The 16,391-nt window shown below is 34.6% G+C and overlaps 1 protein-coding gene across 6 annotated transcripts in view; it reads left to right on the forward strand.

Annotated features, from left to right (window-relative positions):
* The window catches only part of PIAS2 (protein inhibitor of activated STAT 2), an 87,456-nt gene that overhangs the window by 34,696 nt on the left and 36,369 nt on the right, over positions 1 to 16,391 (forward strand). For all 6 annotated transcript variants that reach the window (XM_090285560.1, XM_090285557.1, XM_090285555.1 and 3 more), the window contains 6 exons: positions 1,074 to 1,124; positions 1,325 to 1,415; positions 5,715 to 5,849; positions 7,927 to 8,032; positions 9,339 to 9,412; positions 11,118 to 11,278. In XM_090285560.1, the coding sequence (XP_090141686.1) occupies positions 1,074 to 1,124; positions 1,325 to 1,415; positions 5,715 to 5,849; positions 7,927 to 8,032; positions 9,339 to 9,412; positions 11,118 to 11,278 (618 nt within the window). The remainder of the gene's footprint in view (positions 1 to 1,073; positions 1,125 to 1,324; positions 1,416 to 5,714; positions 5,850 to 7,926; positions 8,033 to 9,338; positions 9,413 to 11,117; positions 11,279 to 16,391) is intronic.

Genomic DNA, 16,391 nt, shown 5'->3' on the forward strand with positions numbered 1-16,391 from the left:
CCAAATATGTTTTATATGGGCCTTTATTAGGTTCTCATGTAGAAATTCTAAGAGGTTTTGTGTCTTAATTGGATACCAATAGAGTAGCAGTTGTCAACCTTTTTCATCTCAGGGCACACATAAACTAATTACTAAAATTCTGTAGCGCACCAAAAAATGTATTTTTTGCCTATCTAACCAAAGAAAAGGTAGGTATAATCTTGATTGACTTACAATAATAATAATAATAATAATAGTTACCTACCTTTTTTGCTCCACAGTAACTCTTTAAAAAATCAGGTGCCTGTACTTGTATATCAGGATTTTTGGCACCAGGAAATAACCAATCAGATGCAACCTTATTATGCAGTGTGACCAATAAGATGAAACTCTATTATATGACCTATATATTTATGGTTCAAGACAGGCCTTCACACTGGACAGCTATTGTTGTGGTGGCTGTTGTCATTTTTTAATTCGACAGTCTAAGGAAAAAGAGGTCAGTGCCCCTGACTAAATAGTCAAGTGTCCCATGTTTTAAAAATTCTTGTGGCGCCCAGTTGAAAATTGCTGGTATAGGGATATTGAGACTCTAGGCACACCAGTTCTTTATCCTAGTTCTATGTTATATTCACCTGAGTAGCTGTAAAAACTACTAATGTTCAGACTGTACTCCAGACCAATAAGAGCATCCGGTGAGTGGGCCTTTATATTAAAAAAAAATTAGCACGTGGTTACAATTTTTAGCCAAGGTTAAGAACCACTATAAGCAACTTAATTTATTAATCTCTTTTAGAACCTAGGGTGCTCCTTTTCATGTTAACCAGTTCTGTTGCCTAAAGAAACACATATTACGTTGTGGAAGTTTTCTGTGAAGAGAAAGTACCCTAAAATTACTGTAAAGACATGATTAAATGTTAAGCAGTGAGGCTTATCACTACAGTGTCTTGATTAAGGCTGTGATATTGGTAGGCTAGTGTTAATCTTTTAAGAAATAAGAATAAATATACTTTTATTTTTTTCTGGTGAGATTATTACTGTGAACTGTGAATTCTCATTGTGCTTTCTTAACCCAGTCTCTTTCTTTTCAACAGGGATTTTTTGCCAGGTGGTAGGAGAGATTATACAGTTCAAGTTCAGCTGAGGTGAGTTTGAAATTTTCTGTTACTTTAATAACACTTGTTAATAACTGTGCATATAGTCATGAATTTGAAAATATGTAAGCATCTTTGAGTGTACTATTTAAGAATAATCTCTTGGGACAACTGTAATAGAAAACAATTAAAAAATGCAAAAAAAGAAAAAGAAAAAAAAGGAATAACTTCTTTTTTCTTCTTTAATGCAGACTTTGCTTGGCAGAGACAAGTTGCCCTCAAGAAGATAACTATCCCAATAGTCTATGTATAAAAGTAAATGGGAAGCTTTTTCCTTTGCCTGTAAGTTGCTTTTCATTCACTAGGAGGTTGGATAGAGTAGGTAAAGACTGATTATGAGTAAATAAATTATTGATTGAATGATCAGTATATGGGAGCTCATTATTACTTTTCTCTCTTTTTGTATGTTTGAAATTTTCAATAGTAAAAAGATAAAAGACATCTTTGGGGCAGTCAGGAAATGGGAATATAAACTTCTTATTAGTTTTAAAAAATTATTGTTAATTTTGTGAGTTTGTGATATATTTTTAAAGGTCTTAATAAAGATGCTATAAAGATATCTGTGGGTCAAATAGCATGTCTAGAATTTGCATTTAAATACTCGGGGAAAAATTAAACATGTATATGTGTGAGGTGTGTATTTTGGTGTGAGCTGATGGGGGGGGCCAGAAGCAAATGAAGCACAATTAGCAACATGTTAATGATTGAAGCTCGGTGGGTACTTACTCTTCTCTCTACTTTTGTATATTAAAATTTTTATAATATAAAGTAAATAAGTCTGTGTTGGTAGTATTAAAGTAGTAGTGGTAACTGTTTTCAGAATTACAAGTAGGTAGGATGTCATCATAGCATGTAACAGAAAGGTTCCTTGAGTGTATATTTTATTGAAGTGTTTTATTGAAGTGTTAGATTGAAACAGTCTTTTCACTGGCTCTTCTGCAGCCTTTAGTTAGAAAGCTTTAGGATTTGCTCTGGAGGTCCCTCGTCAAATAAACTTTATTTTATTTTTGCCTAAGATACAGAAAATTGTTAGAAACATGTGAAGTTAAGTATATTTTACAAAATTCCAAATCTGTCCTATGCTTTTCTTTTTTCTTTTTGTATATTTTATTGATTATGTTGTTACAATACTTCTAATTTTTTTCCCCCTTTGCTCCCCTCTGCCCGGTACCCTCCTCCCCCCAGCAATCCTACCCCCTTTAGTTCCTGTTCATGGGTCATGCATACAAATACTTTGACTTCACTCTTTCCTATATTCTTCTTTTTAAAAAATATTAATTAACTTTTTATAACAATAAAAAATAGTAATTCCTCCCTCTCAGACGTAAGACCCTTTATAATCTTATAAAGGACAATGGGAGAAGGTCTCAAGCTCCTCTAGCTGCTTCAAGCTGGACATGGTCGTCGTCCTACCTACCCTTGGGTCCAGAAATCCCTAATAAGAGTGGGGGTGTGGAGGGGAGGGTGACCTTCCCACATGGGGAAGGATCATGCAGACTCCAGGTCAGTTGGCTGTCCCTGGACCACGGCATGCTTGGTTTAACAGGATGACGTCCTTGTTGTATTCGGTCTTGGTAAAGTGGCCTTTTCTGTCTCTCTGTCCTATTCTTAATAACTAGGTAATGGAGGTGATCATCAGAGGGAGAATACAAGTTGACAGATAACTCAGAATTACCAATGAAATCAGACTAGTCAAGTGGGATAGAGAATGAGTTCAAAAAGAAGGAACTCTTACCCTTTGTGACAGCATGAATGGACCTGGAGATTATTGTGCTAAGTGAAATAAGTCAGAGAAAGACAAATACCATATGATCTCACGCATAGGTGGAATCTAAGGAACAAAATGAACTGATGAACAAAATAGAACCAGAGGCATGGATGCATGGAAGAGACTGACAGATCTTAGAAGGGATGGGGGGGTGAGGGTATACTGGACGAGATTAGCTTAGTGTGTGTGTATATATATAATCTATATATTAGATTAGTGTGTATACACACACAAACACACACACACATAGCCTGTGCACACAGACAACAGTGTGGTTGGCAGGATGGGGAGGTTGGGGACATCTATAATAGTGTCAACAATTAAAAAATAGATACTTGAGGTGATTAAGAGTAGTATCATACTTGATTTTGAATTTACTAACACCTCATTCTTACAGTCATTATTATTCTCCTGTCTCCTGTTACTGCGCTTGTTCTCTGTCAGACGTTCATTGTTGCTTGGGGTCTCAAACTCCAGTTTACAGAGTTCACTGTTGAACTCATGAGTTTTTACCATCTTGGCTGACCCTGTGCCATTGCTTTTATTTGGTTAACCTACAAGTAGACACACTAGATGACAGAACTATCTTCCTGGCCAAATTAAGGCAAAATAAAGGTTTCATTCAAATTTACCCAGATATTGGTGTTGATATTCCGCATATTGCTCACTGAACCATTTCTTAGAGTCTTTTTAATAGGACTTTTTATTTTTTTATTTTTTAAAAAGATTTTATTTATTTATTTTTAGAGAGAGGGGAAGGGAGGGAGAGAGGAAGAGAAACATCAATGTGTGGTTGTCTCTCGCACGCCTCCAACTGTGGACCTGGCCTGCAACTCAGGCATCTGCCCAGACTGGGGATCAAAATGGTGACCCCTTGGTTTGCCGGCCGGTGCTCAATCCACTGAGCCATACCAGCCAGGGCTATAAAAGAACTTTTTCAATTGGTTTTTGTTCGTTTTACTTGCACAATCTTAGATGAGCATAGCCCTCCTCCACACACATGCACACACATTTCCCTTTTCCATGGTTCAATGGAAGTTAAGTTCTTTCTTTTCTTCTACTCTCCTGCACAAACTTTTTAATGATGTTTTAAGTATTGTCGCAAGTTGTAGATTACAAGTTATCATGTGAATCGTCACTTAATAATTACTACCCTGTCTGCTGTGAAACAGTGAAGGATGTTCTCTACTTGTGATAGACAGAATGTATTTATTAGCCCTGCTGTGTAATACCACCAATATGGTATTTCGTGTTTCTCCAAGGTGCGTATTTTTAACATGCCTTAAATCCAGAGTTGTCTTAATAGTTGCTGATGACCAGGTGGCAGCTGTAATGTGCAGGCATTGTCTGCACTTGTACAACCTTGATGTTATTTCCATCCTATAACCAGTTAGCTGCACTCCCTAGATTTTTCAGTCAACAAATGATTTAAGTACATTTTGAGGAAGGTTCATGAATCCAGGGTGTTGTCTGAAAACCACTGGTTCATATATTCTCATTAAGATTCAGAGTGTATCAGCAGTAAGGGTATTTGTGAGTTGGAAGGAAATCTGAGAGATCTTAGTAGACATAGAGGGTAGTTTTGTATTGAAATAAAATATATAGAATACTTTTAATTCCAGAGCTCATTGTGGCATATAGGAGAGCACTATGTGGAAAACATATCCACTGATGTCTAAGTGAAAAGGAATTTGGGAGATTCTTGTGGACATCCAAAGGGAATATGTTAGTCAATTTATTTTGCTTATAGTTCCTTGCTATCTATGCAGAAATAAATAATGATACACTTGGTTGTATCATTAACTTAGTGTTTTTTTCTTCTCATTGGTGCATAGTTAAATTACATCAGTGGCATCTTAATTTAGTAAAAAATTAGAGCTACTCTTCAATTTGTAGATATTTTCACAACTTAGAATTTTAATTTTCAAAAAAATACATTATTTTGGTTTTGAAAAGCACAAACTGAAAAGTGCGGTAGTAATTGATAATTTGGTGTACTATAAATAAAAAAATGAGTCATTTACTATTTAAAACAAATAATGATTATAAAAGTAGGATAACGCATAAATAGCAATATTATTATAGCAATCAAGTTTATTGAATACTACATATTACAAGATTTTAAAAAAATTTTTCACCCAAGGATGTGCTTACTGATTTTAGAAAGAGGGGAAAGGAGGGAGAGAGAGAAAGGGAAAGAAACATCAGTCAGTTGCCTCTCATACTTGCCCCAACCAGGGACCAAAACCACAACCTAGGCATGTGCCCTGACCAGGAATCAAACCTACAACCCTTTGGTTTATGGGATGACACTCCAGCCAACTGAGCCATGCTGGCTAGGACATCATTCACAAGATTTTAATAATCACTTTGAAATTTATTAATTTTCTTCCTCTTTTTTTTTAAATTCCCAAAACTTATTTTCCCTTTTGCATTCTCAGTACTTGAAGGCATTTTAAATGGGAGTTCTAAGATGAAGCGGAACAAAGAGGGTGCAACATTATTGTTTGTAAAGAGAAAAAAGAATTATGGCCCATGTGACAAGATGTCACCATCTTTAATGGTGGTACATGGATTTTTTGGGGGGGAGGTGGGTACTTTTCTGAACTTGTGAAATATTTTATGACTTTTTAAAAAAAGGTCATTTTCCTCTTTCGGATTGATGACCTTTTGGTGAGACTGTGTCATTTCCACTATAAAATAAAAATAATCAGTGCAACTGAAATTAGATTAGGCAAGATCCTATAATTACCTTGGAGAAAATGCTTAATTGCTTATAGAAATTTAATTTAATATCTTCCTTATGGTTTTAGGGCTATGCACCACCACCTAAAAATGGGATTGAACAGAAGCGCCCTGGACGTCCTTTGAATATTACATCTTTAGTGAGGTTATCTTCAGCTGTGCCAAATCAGATTTCCATTTCTTGGGCATCAGAAATTGGGAAGGTAAAGACTCTGTCCTCTGGGCAGCATGAAAGTAATCCCACTATGAGATGATTTACTTTGTTTTTTTTCTTAGACTACTAGTTCCAGCTTGTTTCATTTTCTGATTGTAATTTCTAAAAAGCAGTGATTACCAATTCAGGGGTGGAGGTGTGAATTTTTTTTTTTTTTTTTTAAGGTTCTATTTGTTTAGAGATAACAGAAGGGAGGGAGACAGAGGGAGAGAAATATCATTGTGTGGTTGCCTTTTGCGTGACCCCTAACTGGGGACCTGGGCCACAACCCAGGCATGTGCCCTGACTGGGAATCGAACTAGTTACCCTTTGGTTCTCAGGCTGGTGCTCAATCCACTGAGCCGCACCTGCCAGGGCTGAGGATTCTTAAGGTTAAAAACTTGTAGGTTTCCTGAGTATCATCTCTTGACTTTCCTAGAAAGGAAATAAGTATAATTACAGTATTTCTTAAGGTAGTTGTTTAATCATAATTGTGTTTAAATAGTATGTTAAGAAACTGGAAACTTGGGGTGATATGTATTCATGAAGAAGAAAAAAGCTTTATTTAGCTTTGGGGAAAATGCTTAAAGACTCATGTTGTGATGAGAAGTAATCTGTCTCAGCCTTTATATAAACAGCTGATACCTCAGAGAACGTGTGGGCATCTCATGAAAACATGAGGGCATCATTTCCTTTATATCTTTAGGTTGATGAACTGTCTTTCTGCTGATTCTTAGTCTTGAAATGCATTATGTCAGTTATGAGATACTGCTTAGTATGAGAAGGGATTTTCATATTAGAACTACTTGTTCATATGAATAATAGAATGACCAAAAATTTCAGTTAATTTCTGAACATAAACTCTAATGTTGCTATTTTATAGGGAAAAAAGATAACTGTTTCCCATTTTATGGATAGAGAAGTTGAGTAATATGTTTATAGCAAGAATTTTTTTGGGTTTATTACCAAGGTAATTTCATAGCTAGACAAAAAGACTGTATTTTTATATTAACTTTTGAACTATAAAGCTATTTCTCTCTTTAATGATTGTTCTCTTGAGCTCTCATTTCTGAATTTTTATTATAACTTAATCAGTATCACCATAGGTCACTGGTTTCTAATATTTTTTATTTGCATGAATGAATGTGCAGTGGTTCACATCCAATGTGCACTGTATAAGGGTTCTGAAAATCTTGGCTCAGTCCCAAGTTGGTCATTGTTTAATTATGGCAAAGTTGCTTAATTCTGTGAGGCCTACTTGCTATAAAGAACAAGAATTGATTGAATTTATATCTGTAGTAAAATAGTAAGATAGATTTTTAGCATTTTGGTAAAATTATATTTCATGCCTTTATGGCTTTATAAATAGCTAGTGAAGGTTCCTTAGTGCCAGATCTAAGCTGCATGGGACCGGATGCTCTTATATGCTGGCCTTGTCTTCTTCATTTTTCTCATTCCTTCGAGTGTTCCACATACTCAGTAGAGGCCCCTTTCATAGTAAAATTCCCATTTCGAAACGAGTTAATTTTTCAGAGTTTCTCTCAGAAGAAAGGTGATTTGGGGTTTATTTAAGTGATTGCTCAAGGCCATGAAGCAAGTGGTCTCTGATGCCAGGATCAGAACTTTGGAACTCTGGATTTGAAGTGTTAATTCAGACCACTGGTGTCTGAACTTTCTGCAGTAGAACCCATTTTTCAGTGAAAATATTATGAGAGCTCATTACCTAAAAACAGAACAGTTTAGTTAGAAGTTGGCATGGGAGGGTGGATACATTCTCATTCATACCATGATGGTCCCAAAGGTACCAGTTTTGCTAAGTTAGAAACAGTTTGAAAGCTACTGATCTAAGCTATGTTATCTTTCACATGGATGTTTTAAAGTGATATGTGATTGGGAAATACCTTTAATATGATTGAACTGTTATCTTTCTTAAAGGAGCTGAGTTGATTTTGTTCACTTAGCTATCATTGGCCTTCCTGTGGAACTTATTTTGAATATTATTTTTTGAAACAGAGGTTCTTAGACAAGTATTTTATATAAATAGACTTTTATCTCTCGTCTTTAATACAGATTGTCTTTCTTTGTAGAATTACTCCATGTCTGTATATCTTGTACGACAGCTCACATCAGCCATGTTATTACAGAGATTAAAAATGAAAGGTATTAGAAACCCTGATCATTCCAGAGCACTAAGTAAGTAATGTTTGTAAGATTGAGCATATGAGATGCTTTAATGGAAAAGAAAAACCCTCATGTATATATCAATTTAGGAACAATTATTAGAAACCTAAAACGAATGTTGAATTAAAAATACTCTTAAGAACACAACCCTATGCATTGGAAAAACCCTTTTTAGAAACCACTCCTTTAGAGAATCTATTTCAAATCCCAACTAATCTGATTTTAGGCCGCCTTATGAAAACTTACTTAAATAAACATCAGGTGTATGGTAGTTTTGATGTATACATTGGCTTGAGAAGAGGAATGCAGGTTTTCAAAACCTCCATTTTAAAAAATTCTAGATAATAAAGATCTCTGCTAAAGAAAGGTTGATATCCACCAACAATATTTGCCTTCTGAGATGTTTTGTTTTTTTATTTGTCATAATGTATAATAATAGGTAAATAGAGAAAAAACCCTAACCCAAAATGTAAATAATTCAGTTCCATAAGTAAATTTAATTGAACAAGACATTTTTCTGGGAAAGAGAATATTTCCCCTCCGATTACCTCCCATACCATTGAATGAACCAGAAAGGAGAAAAGGTTGAAAAGGGAGCCAAGTAAGGCTTTTGAAATGATATGTTGTTTCTTAAACTCAAACCATTTCCCATCTCCTCAAACAGCATGGTATTGATCTTGCCTAGATCTGGAGGCTCTAGAAGCTAGGGAACCTCTTTCCTAGTTTTTCTTGCCCTGCTTCAGTTCCACTGTCTCTGGTTCCAGTCCCATTCTCCCTTATAATGGTTTTGAGAATTAGACATCTGGAGGCGATGCATGTATAACTCGTATACATTACCTGGTGAATAAAATCGCAGACACATACCACATCCATATTATTTTTTAGTTGTCAGAGGAAGTACCTTTCTGTTTACAAACTTAGTAATTGTTGGAACCAACCAATACTCCCTAATAAAAAGTAATGAATGTGTGTTACAACAACACTGAAGCTTAGAGTAACTGCTGCTTTCCAAGTTCCTTTCCTAATTGTTTTGTTCTTAAACCTTAAATAGCTTTCTGTTTTGAAACTTCTTCCCCATTATTTTACTTTAAAATTTCAATTAAAGATGTGATATAGTTTGTAAGTTTGAAATTCTTTAACGTAACACTGAAAGTATGATTGTGTTTTCAATACATTAATACTTAACATTTTGTTTGTTTTATTTTTGTAGTTTCTTGACCTATTCAAAGTGGTTGAAAAACTTTAAGATGATATATATTTCTATAATTCTGTTTGTATACCACAATTAAAAAAATTTTTTTTCCCCTTCTTTTTAAAGTTAAAGAAAAACTTACCGCAGATCCTGATAGTGAAATTGCTACAACTAGCCTTCGGGTATCCTTGATGTGCCCTGTAAGTAAGGCAACAAAACATTGTGGGGTGTCTTACTTTTTATAACTTAATACTTTTCCTATAAAAGCAAGGGTGGTTAGTGACTGATAGAATTCTGAACTTTTCTCATTTTTCCACTCAGGAATCTTCATTATTAAGCATTATAATTCCAAAGAATGCAGACATTTTTCAGATGGTGACTTCACAAGAAGAGTCTTGAAAGGATATTATTGGATTGGTCAAAAAGCTTGTTAGTTTTTTTTCCTAAGATAACTCTAGTAGTACTTAGTTGTCTTTAATGTCATTCAAAACAATTGTGTTAGATTGTATTGTGACAGCTATCATATCAGCGTGCATTTTTTAAAAACTTATCAAAATTGGTGAATTTTTGCGTAGCCATTTTTCTGTTGAAAATGGAAGAAAATTGCAACATTTTTGGCATATTATGCTGTATTATTTCAAGAAAGGTAAAATACAACTGAAAAGCAAAGAAAGATTTGTGCAGTGTATGGAGAAGGTGCTGCGACTGATCAAACATGTCCAAAGTGGTTTGTGAAGTTTCATGCTGGAGATTTCTTGCTGGTTGATGCTCTGCCCGATGGTAGACGAGTTTTGCCCCACCCTGTACATATTTTTAAATGGAGAAAGAATTGTTCTGGAGAGAGAGAGTGGAATAATTTGTCAAGTTCTTATTAGGTGCTCCTCATTTAACTGCCTTAGCAAAACCTGTATGGGAGTTGTTTCCATTTTGCAGATGAGGAAACTGGGACTGAAAGATTCGCTAACCCAGATCACACAGTAGTAACTAGCAGAACAAGGATAAAAATTTTGGTCGTCTGGCATCATTCCAGTTCTCTTAACAGTATATCATATTGCCCCATTGGGCTAACATACAAATACCCTGATTATAAGTCCACCTCTCTACCAACCTGGAAAGCAGTGTTTGCATATATCTTTCTTCTGAAGCTTTTTAAAAAAATCATTAACTTTAACTTAACCTTTATTGAAAAGGGATAGAAGTACATGAAATTGTGATTGCTTAGAAATTGAGAACCTGTGGTTTTAAAACCAGAAAGAACATGTGTACTTCCAGCAAGGGAGGACATTAATGCCCTGTGGTGATGGCAGAGGCCTTATAGGGCATGTGTTTGGACCCAGGATCTTCTCTCCTCTTAAGCTTTGTGCAAACCTTCAAGCATATGTTCTGATCCTTCGTATCTTATACTTCATGTCAGTTATGATATCTTCACGTAGTGGTAGCTTTTTTTGTACTGATACATGTGAAACAAACACCAAGTTATATTATGTGATAGGAGGTTCAAAATTGTGTGTTGCTTGCCACCATTTGTGTGAAAATGTTTTTTAAAACACACACTTGATGATGAATAGGACATCTCTGAAAGGACATGAAAAGATGGATCTGTGGTTCCCTCTAAATAGGGGAACAGGTGAGAAAGACATGTTTTTGTTGTAGATGGATTTTTTCCTACCTGTGAATTTACATGTTACCCATTTTCAACAAGTGAAATGCTCTCAAAGATTATAGGGCAATCAGTGAATACTAATAAAATTACAACAACCTTTATGGAAGTAAACTCTAGTTTGAATTTCTTTTTCATTTTGATCTTCTTGTATGACTTCTTCAGACTTTTATGACTGATTGTTCCCTTTGAGGTTATGTTCTCCTTTCTGAAATGGTTTCCCATGTTTTCTTTCCTGCCTGTAGTTAGGAAAAATGAGGCTGACAATCCCATGCCGAGCAGTGACGTGTACACATCTACAGTGTTTTGATGCTGCTCTTTATCTGCAAATGAATGAAAAGAAGCCCACCTGGATTTGTCCTGTGTGTGACAAAAAAGCTGCCTATGAAAGTCTAATTTTAGATGGGTAAGTATGTGCCAACATAAATTATTAGCTTTGTCTCCATTCAGTACAGCCTCATATAAATTCTCCTGTAGTATAAAGTCCAGATGTTTGTTTTCTGCTTTATAGTTATACTCAATCTTATTTTTAAACTGTGATTAGTGGACCTTTTACCTTTATGATTTCTGTTGGAGGCAAGAGGGAGAGTAGTTTCCTTTTCTTTTTGCTTCCCAAGATCACATTTCATAGCTTGTACGAAAGAGAGGAAGGTGTACTTCGTGCTTTCATTTTGCTTACCTAGAACTGCGTGAAGAGCAGCTAGGGGTTCTGAAAAAATGCAGAGCAGGCTATAGGGTAGATAGATTATGCCGTGTAGCCAGTAAGTTCAGAACTGTGACTCACACCCAGGTTTTTCTGACTCTGGAGTCCAACTCTTAAGCATTATCTCGCATATCATACTGCATATCTCAGAATTAAGGAAAATGATATAAATAATTAGTAATACGTGAGGTACCCTTTTTTTAAGTAACAGTTTTTTAAAAATTGCATGTATTTTTTATTACTGGAAGTATAAGATTTAGAAAATACAGTTAATGAAAAGATTAAAATCATTAGGATCCCATCCTGTAGTGGTGATTTTTGTTACTGATGTATTTAAAAGATTGAAATCATACTTTACATAATGACTTGTATGTACATATGATTTTCACTCAGTATAGAGTGAAATATATCCTAGATCTTTAAAGATACTTGTACAACAATTTTTTTTTTTTAAGTTTTAAAAGAGTATTACAGTAAGAGGAATGAAGCAATGAAGTGTGACTCAATATAAACTGGATTAGTGCATTGAAGTTGTCATTGTTCACACATGTGCATTCTAGTCCGGTCTCCTTGGCTGCCAGGTTACACTGATGTTGTGCAAATGTTCTCATTATATTAACAATGGCTGGACTTTTTCCAGACAGACCTCATATGTGTATATACACATTTTTTGGTGTGTGTAGAAAGGAAGAGATAATTATTACTATTTGGAGAATTCTTCTGAACCACTTGAAAATAAGTTGCATATGTCATGCCTCTTTACCTGTTAATATTTTAGGAAGTTTCTTAAATACTTGATATTCTTTTATATGGGTATACTATCAATCATTTAAACATTTTTGTCAATTATTGACCATATTGTTGGCTTCTACTTTTTTTGTTTTAAGTTGCTTTGTGATACGAACATTTTTGAAGCTTTTGTTTATGTGTCTACGGATTTTTCCTTAATTTCTTAGAGATTGAAATGCTGAATCAAAGAGAATATATAATATTAAGGCATTTACTATTTATTAAGTTGCCTCTCAGAAGGAGTAAACTATTTTACTGTCTGATCAGTAATGTATAAGAAGCCTGCTACTTCTCAGTCTTCTTACTAATCTTATCATATTAAATTATATTTTTTAAGTGCTGTTGGCCAATTTCCTAGTGAAAAGATACCTTATTTAATTTCTGTTTCTTGTAAGGATTATCAGGCATTTCTTCATCAATATATTGGATGCTATATTTCATTTATGAATTGCCTCTTAATATTTCTCTTTTCCTCCATTTTTATGTGGTTGTTTTTCTTTCTCTTACTGACTTATAAGTGGTCATTATATTTTGAGGATACTAATTTTTCTGTCTACATGTGCCTAATATATTTTCCCAGTTTGTCTTCTAAGTGTATTTATTATGATATTTGTGTCATTCTAAAACTTTGAAATTTTATTACATTGTCCTTTCCTTTTGAATTTGTCTTTAATTTCTGACATTAGAGGTTGTATATGAACATTCACTTGTTTTTTGTCATGTACTCTTAAGATTTTGTTGTTTTATTTCCTTTCTTTTTAAAAAAAATTTTTAATTAAAAAATTTTATTTTAGATTTTATTTATTTTTTAGAGAGAGCGGAAGGGAAGAAGAGAGGGAGAGAAACATTGATTTTTGAGAGAAGGTTGCCTCTTGCACACACCCCAGTGTGGGACCTAGCCTACAAACCAGGCATGTGCCCTGACTGGGAATCAAACACCTTTTGGTTCGCAGACCACTGAGCCACACCAGCTAGGGCTTTATTTCCTTTCTGTTGTGCAGGTCTTCATTCCAACATGTATTCCTTCATGAATTTATTCAACACAGTGCTTGTTAAATACCTGCTATTTGTTAGATACTAGGTCTAAAATAGTGAACAAAGCACTTTTAGTGTGGGAGATGGTGAGGAATTACATATGAAGTGTTAAGTAATATGCTGCTAAAGAATGGAACTATGTGAGGAGAACTGGAGACAGGAAGAAAATTTAGGGTAGGTAGTAGATGATCTCATTAAGATAGGATCACTCCGCCCTGCCACCCTGATTGTTAGTCATTAGTCTCACCAACATTTATTGAATAACCTCTCCCATGGATTTAAATACTGTTTTATCATTTAATACCTTCTTCTATACACTAGTGTTAATTTCTGAACTGCTACTTGTTTCACTGACGAAGTATTAGTGGGCCAGTATTAACCTACTTTAATTATTGGAGTTCTGTTATATTTTAACATCTATAAGGCCATACAGTTCAGAATTTTCTTGACTGTTGTCACAGTTTGTCCTCAGCTTGACTGTTGTCACAAAAATGTTCTCAAATTACATAAAGCAGTCCTGTTTGGATTTTTATTGGAATTATGTTTTCAGTATAATTGGGGGAAATAAACACATTTAAGTATTCCATCTCCTAATAAAAGAAGTATTTTTTCCTTTTTATTCATTTTTCAGCTGTAGTGGGGTGTAACAATTCCCTGTATGTAAAATGTACAATTTGCTACAGTTTGACCTGTACACACACCTGTATCATCATCCCGACAGTCAAGAAAATGAACATATCTATGACATCCGAAGTTTTGTCGTATATCTTTCTAATCTTTTCCGCTCACTATATCCTCAGACACTTGATGTGCTTTCTGTTTCTATAGATTAGTGTATTTTTTTAGAATTGTATTGAATGGCATCATATAGTATGTGCTTTCTTATTTTATTCAGCATCCTCATTTTGAGATTCATCCATGTTGCTGCATGTACCAGTGGTTCATTCATTTTACTGAGTAGCATTCCACTCTATAGATATGCCAACGTTTCTCAGTTCACTTGTTAATAGGTTTTTTTCTGGTTTGGGGCTATTGCAGGTAATGCTATTATGAACATTTATGTCTTAAGTCTTCTGTGTGGACTGATGTTTTCATTTACCAAGGAGTAGAATCTCTGGTCACATGCTAGGTGTATGCTTAACTTTTAAATAAATTACTCAGTTTTTTTTCAAAGTGGTTATATATTTTTATATTCCCACTAGAGGTATATGAAAGTTCCAGTTGCTCTACATTTTCAACAATGTTTGGTATGGTTAGTCTTTTTAATTTTACACATTCTAGTGGTATATAGTGATACCCCATTGTAGATTTAATTTGCATGTCCCTTAAGACTAATTATATTGATCATCTTTTCCTGTGTTTATCCACAATCTATGTATCTTCTTTGTTGAAGTAACTTTAAACTTTCGCCATTTTTTAAATTAGGTTGTTGAAAATATACATGTTATTGGATTTTGGTAGTTCGTTATATATTCTGGATGCAGGTCTTTTATCAGATATGTGTTTTGTGATTTACAGATGTTTCATACCATTTTATCTTTTCAATCTCTTAGCAGCTTTTTTAGTTAGCAGTTCTTAATTTGGATGAGGGCCAATCTGTTGAGGTTTTCTTTTATATATTGTGCTTTTGGTATCAAAAGACATTTTCCTATAACCCAAGGTCACAAAGATTCTTCTCGCTTCTTTGGTTAGGAATTTTATAACCTAATTTTACATTTAAGTCTGTTGTCCATATCAAGTTAATTTTTTTATATGGTATGAGCTAAGTAATGATCAAGGTTGGGTATTTGGGTTTTTCTTTGGCATATAGCTACCCATTTGTTCTACCACACTTGTTGAAAAGATGGTGCTTTCCTCCCTGGCCAGGTGGTTCAGTAGGTTGGAGTGTCATCCTGTACACCAAGAGGTTGAGGGTTCAATCCCCAGTCAGTGCATATTCAGGAGGCTACGAATTAGTGTTTCTTCTCCCTCTCAAAACAATCAATATGTCCTCAGGCAAAGATTAAAAAATAAGTAAAATAAATAAAAAAGATTGTGCTTTCCTAATTGAATTTGTACCTTTTTCAAAAATTCAGTTGTCTGTATACAGGGTATGGGAAATGTAGGTTTACAGTTGTTCATATGGAAAATAATACAATAGTTAAAAAATAATGATACAAGAATAAACTGTGTTTGCGTACTCCAAATAGTAAACTTACGTTTGCCCCACACTGGGCAAACCACATATGGGTTTATGTCTGGACTATAGTCTGTTCCATTGGTTTGTCTATATTTTTGCCAGTGCTGCACTGTCTAGAAATCAGGGCAAGTTGGGTCTTCCAACTTTTTTTTTCAAAATTATTTTGGCTTATAGATCTTTTGCATTTTATTAGACATTTTAGAAACGGTTTGCCAATTAAAAAAAAACACCTGCTAGGATTTTGATTTGTATCACATTGAAACACCTGATCAGTTAAGGGTGACGTAACAATATTCAGTTTTCTAATCCATGAACATCACGCATCTCTATTTAGTTAATTAGTTCTCAATAGTGTTTGGTAATTTTCAGTATGTAGGTCTTAATATGCCTCATGTCAAATTTATCCCTAAGAATAGTTTTTTAAAAAGATTTTATTTATTTTTAGAGAGAAGGGAAGGGAGGGAGACAGACATTGATGTGAGAGAAACATTTACCGGTTGCCTCTTGCAAGTGCCCTGACCTGGAATCAAATGGGCAAACTTCTGCTTCACAGCATGACACCCAACCAACTGAGCCACACTGGTCAGGGCAGAATAGTTTATATTTTTGTTGTGGTATTGTTTTTTTGAAAAATTCCTGGTTGTTGCTAGTATATAGAAATAGAGTTGATTTTAGTTTATTGCTCTCATATTTTGAAACATTACTAAAACTCACTTTGTAGTTCTGCTAACTTTTACATTACATAGGATATTCTGCATAGAGAGTAATGTTTATTAGTAAAGACAATTTTCCTTCTTTCTAATCTGGATGCCT

The sequence above is a fragment of the Furipterus horrens genome, unplaced genomic scaffold (assembly GCF_987537825.1).
Source record: "Furipterus horrens unplaced genomic scaffold, mFurHor1.1.pri manual_scaffold_8, whole genome shotgun sequence".
Taxonomy (NCBI): Eukaryota; Metazoa; Chordata; class Mammalia; order Chiroptera; family Furipteridae; genus Furipterus; species Furipterus horrens.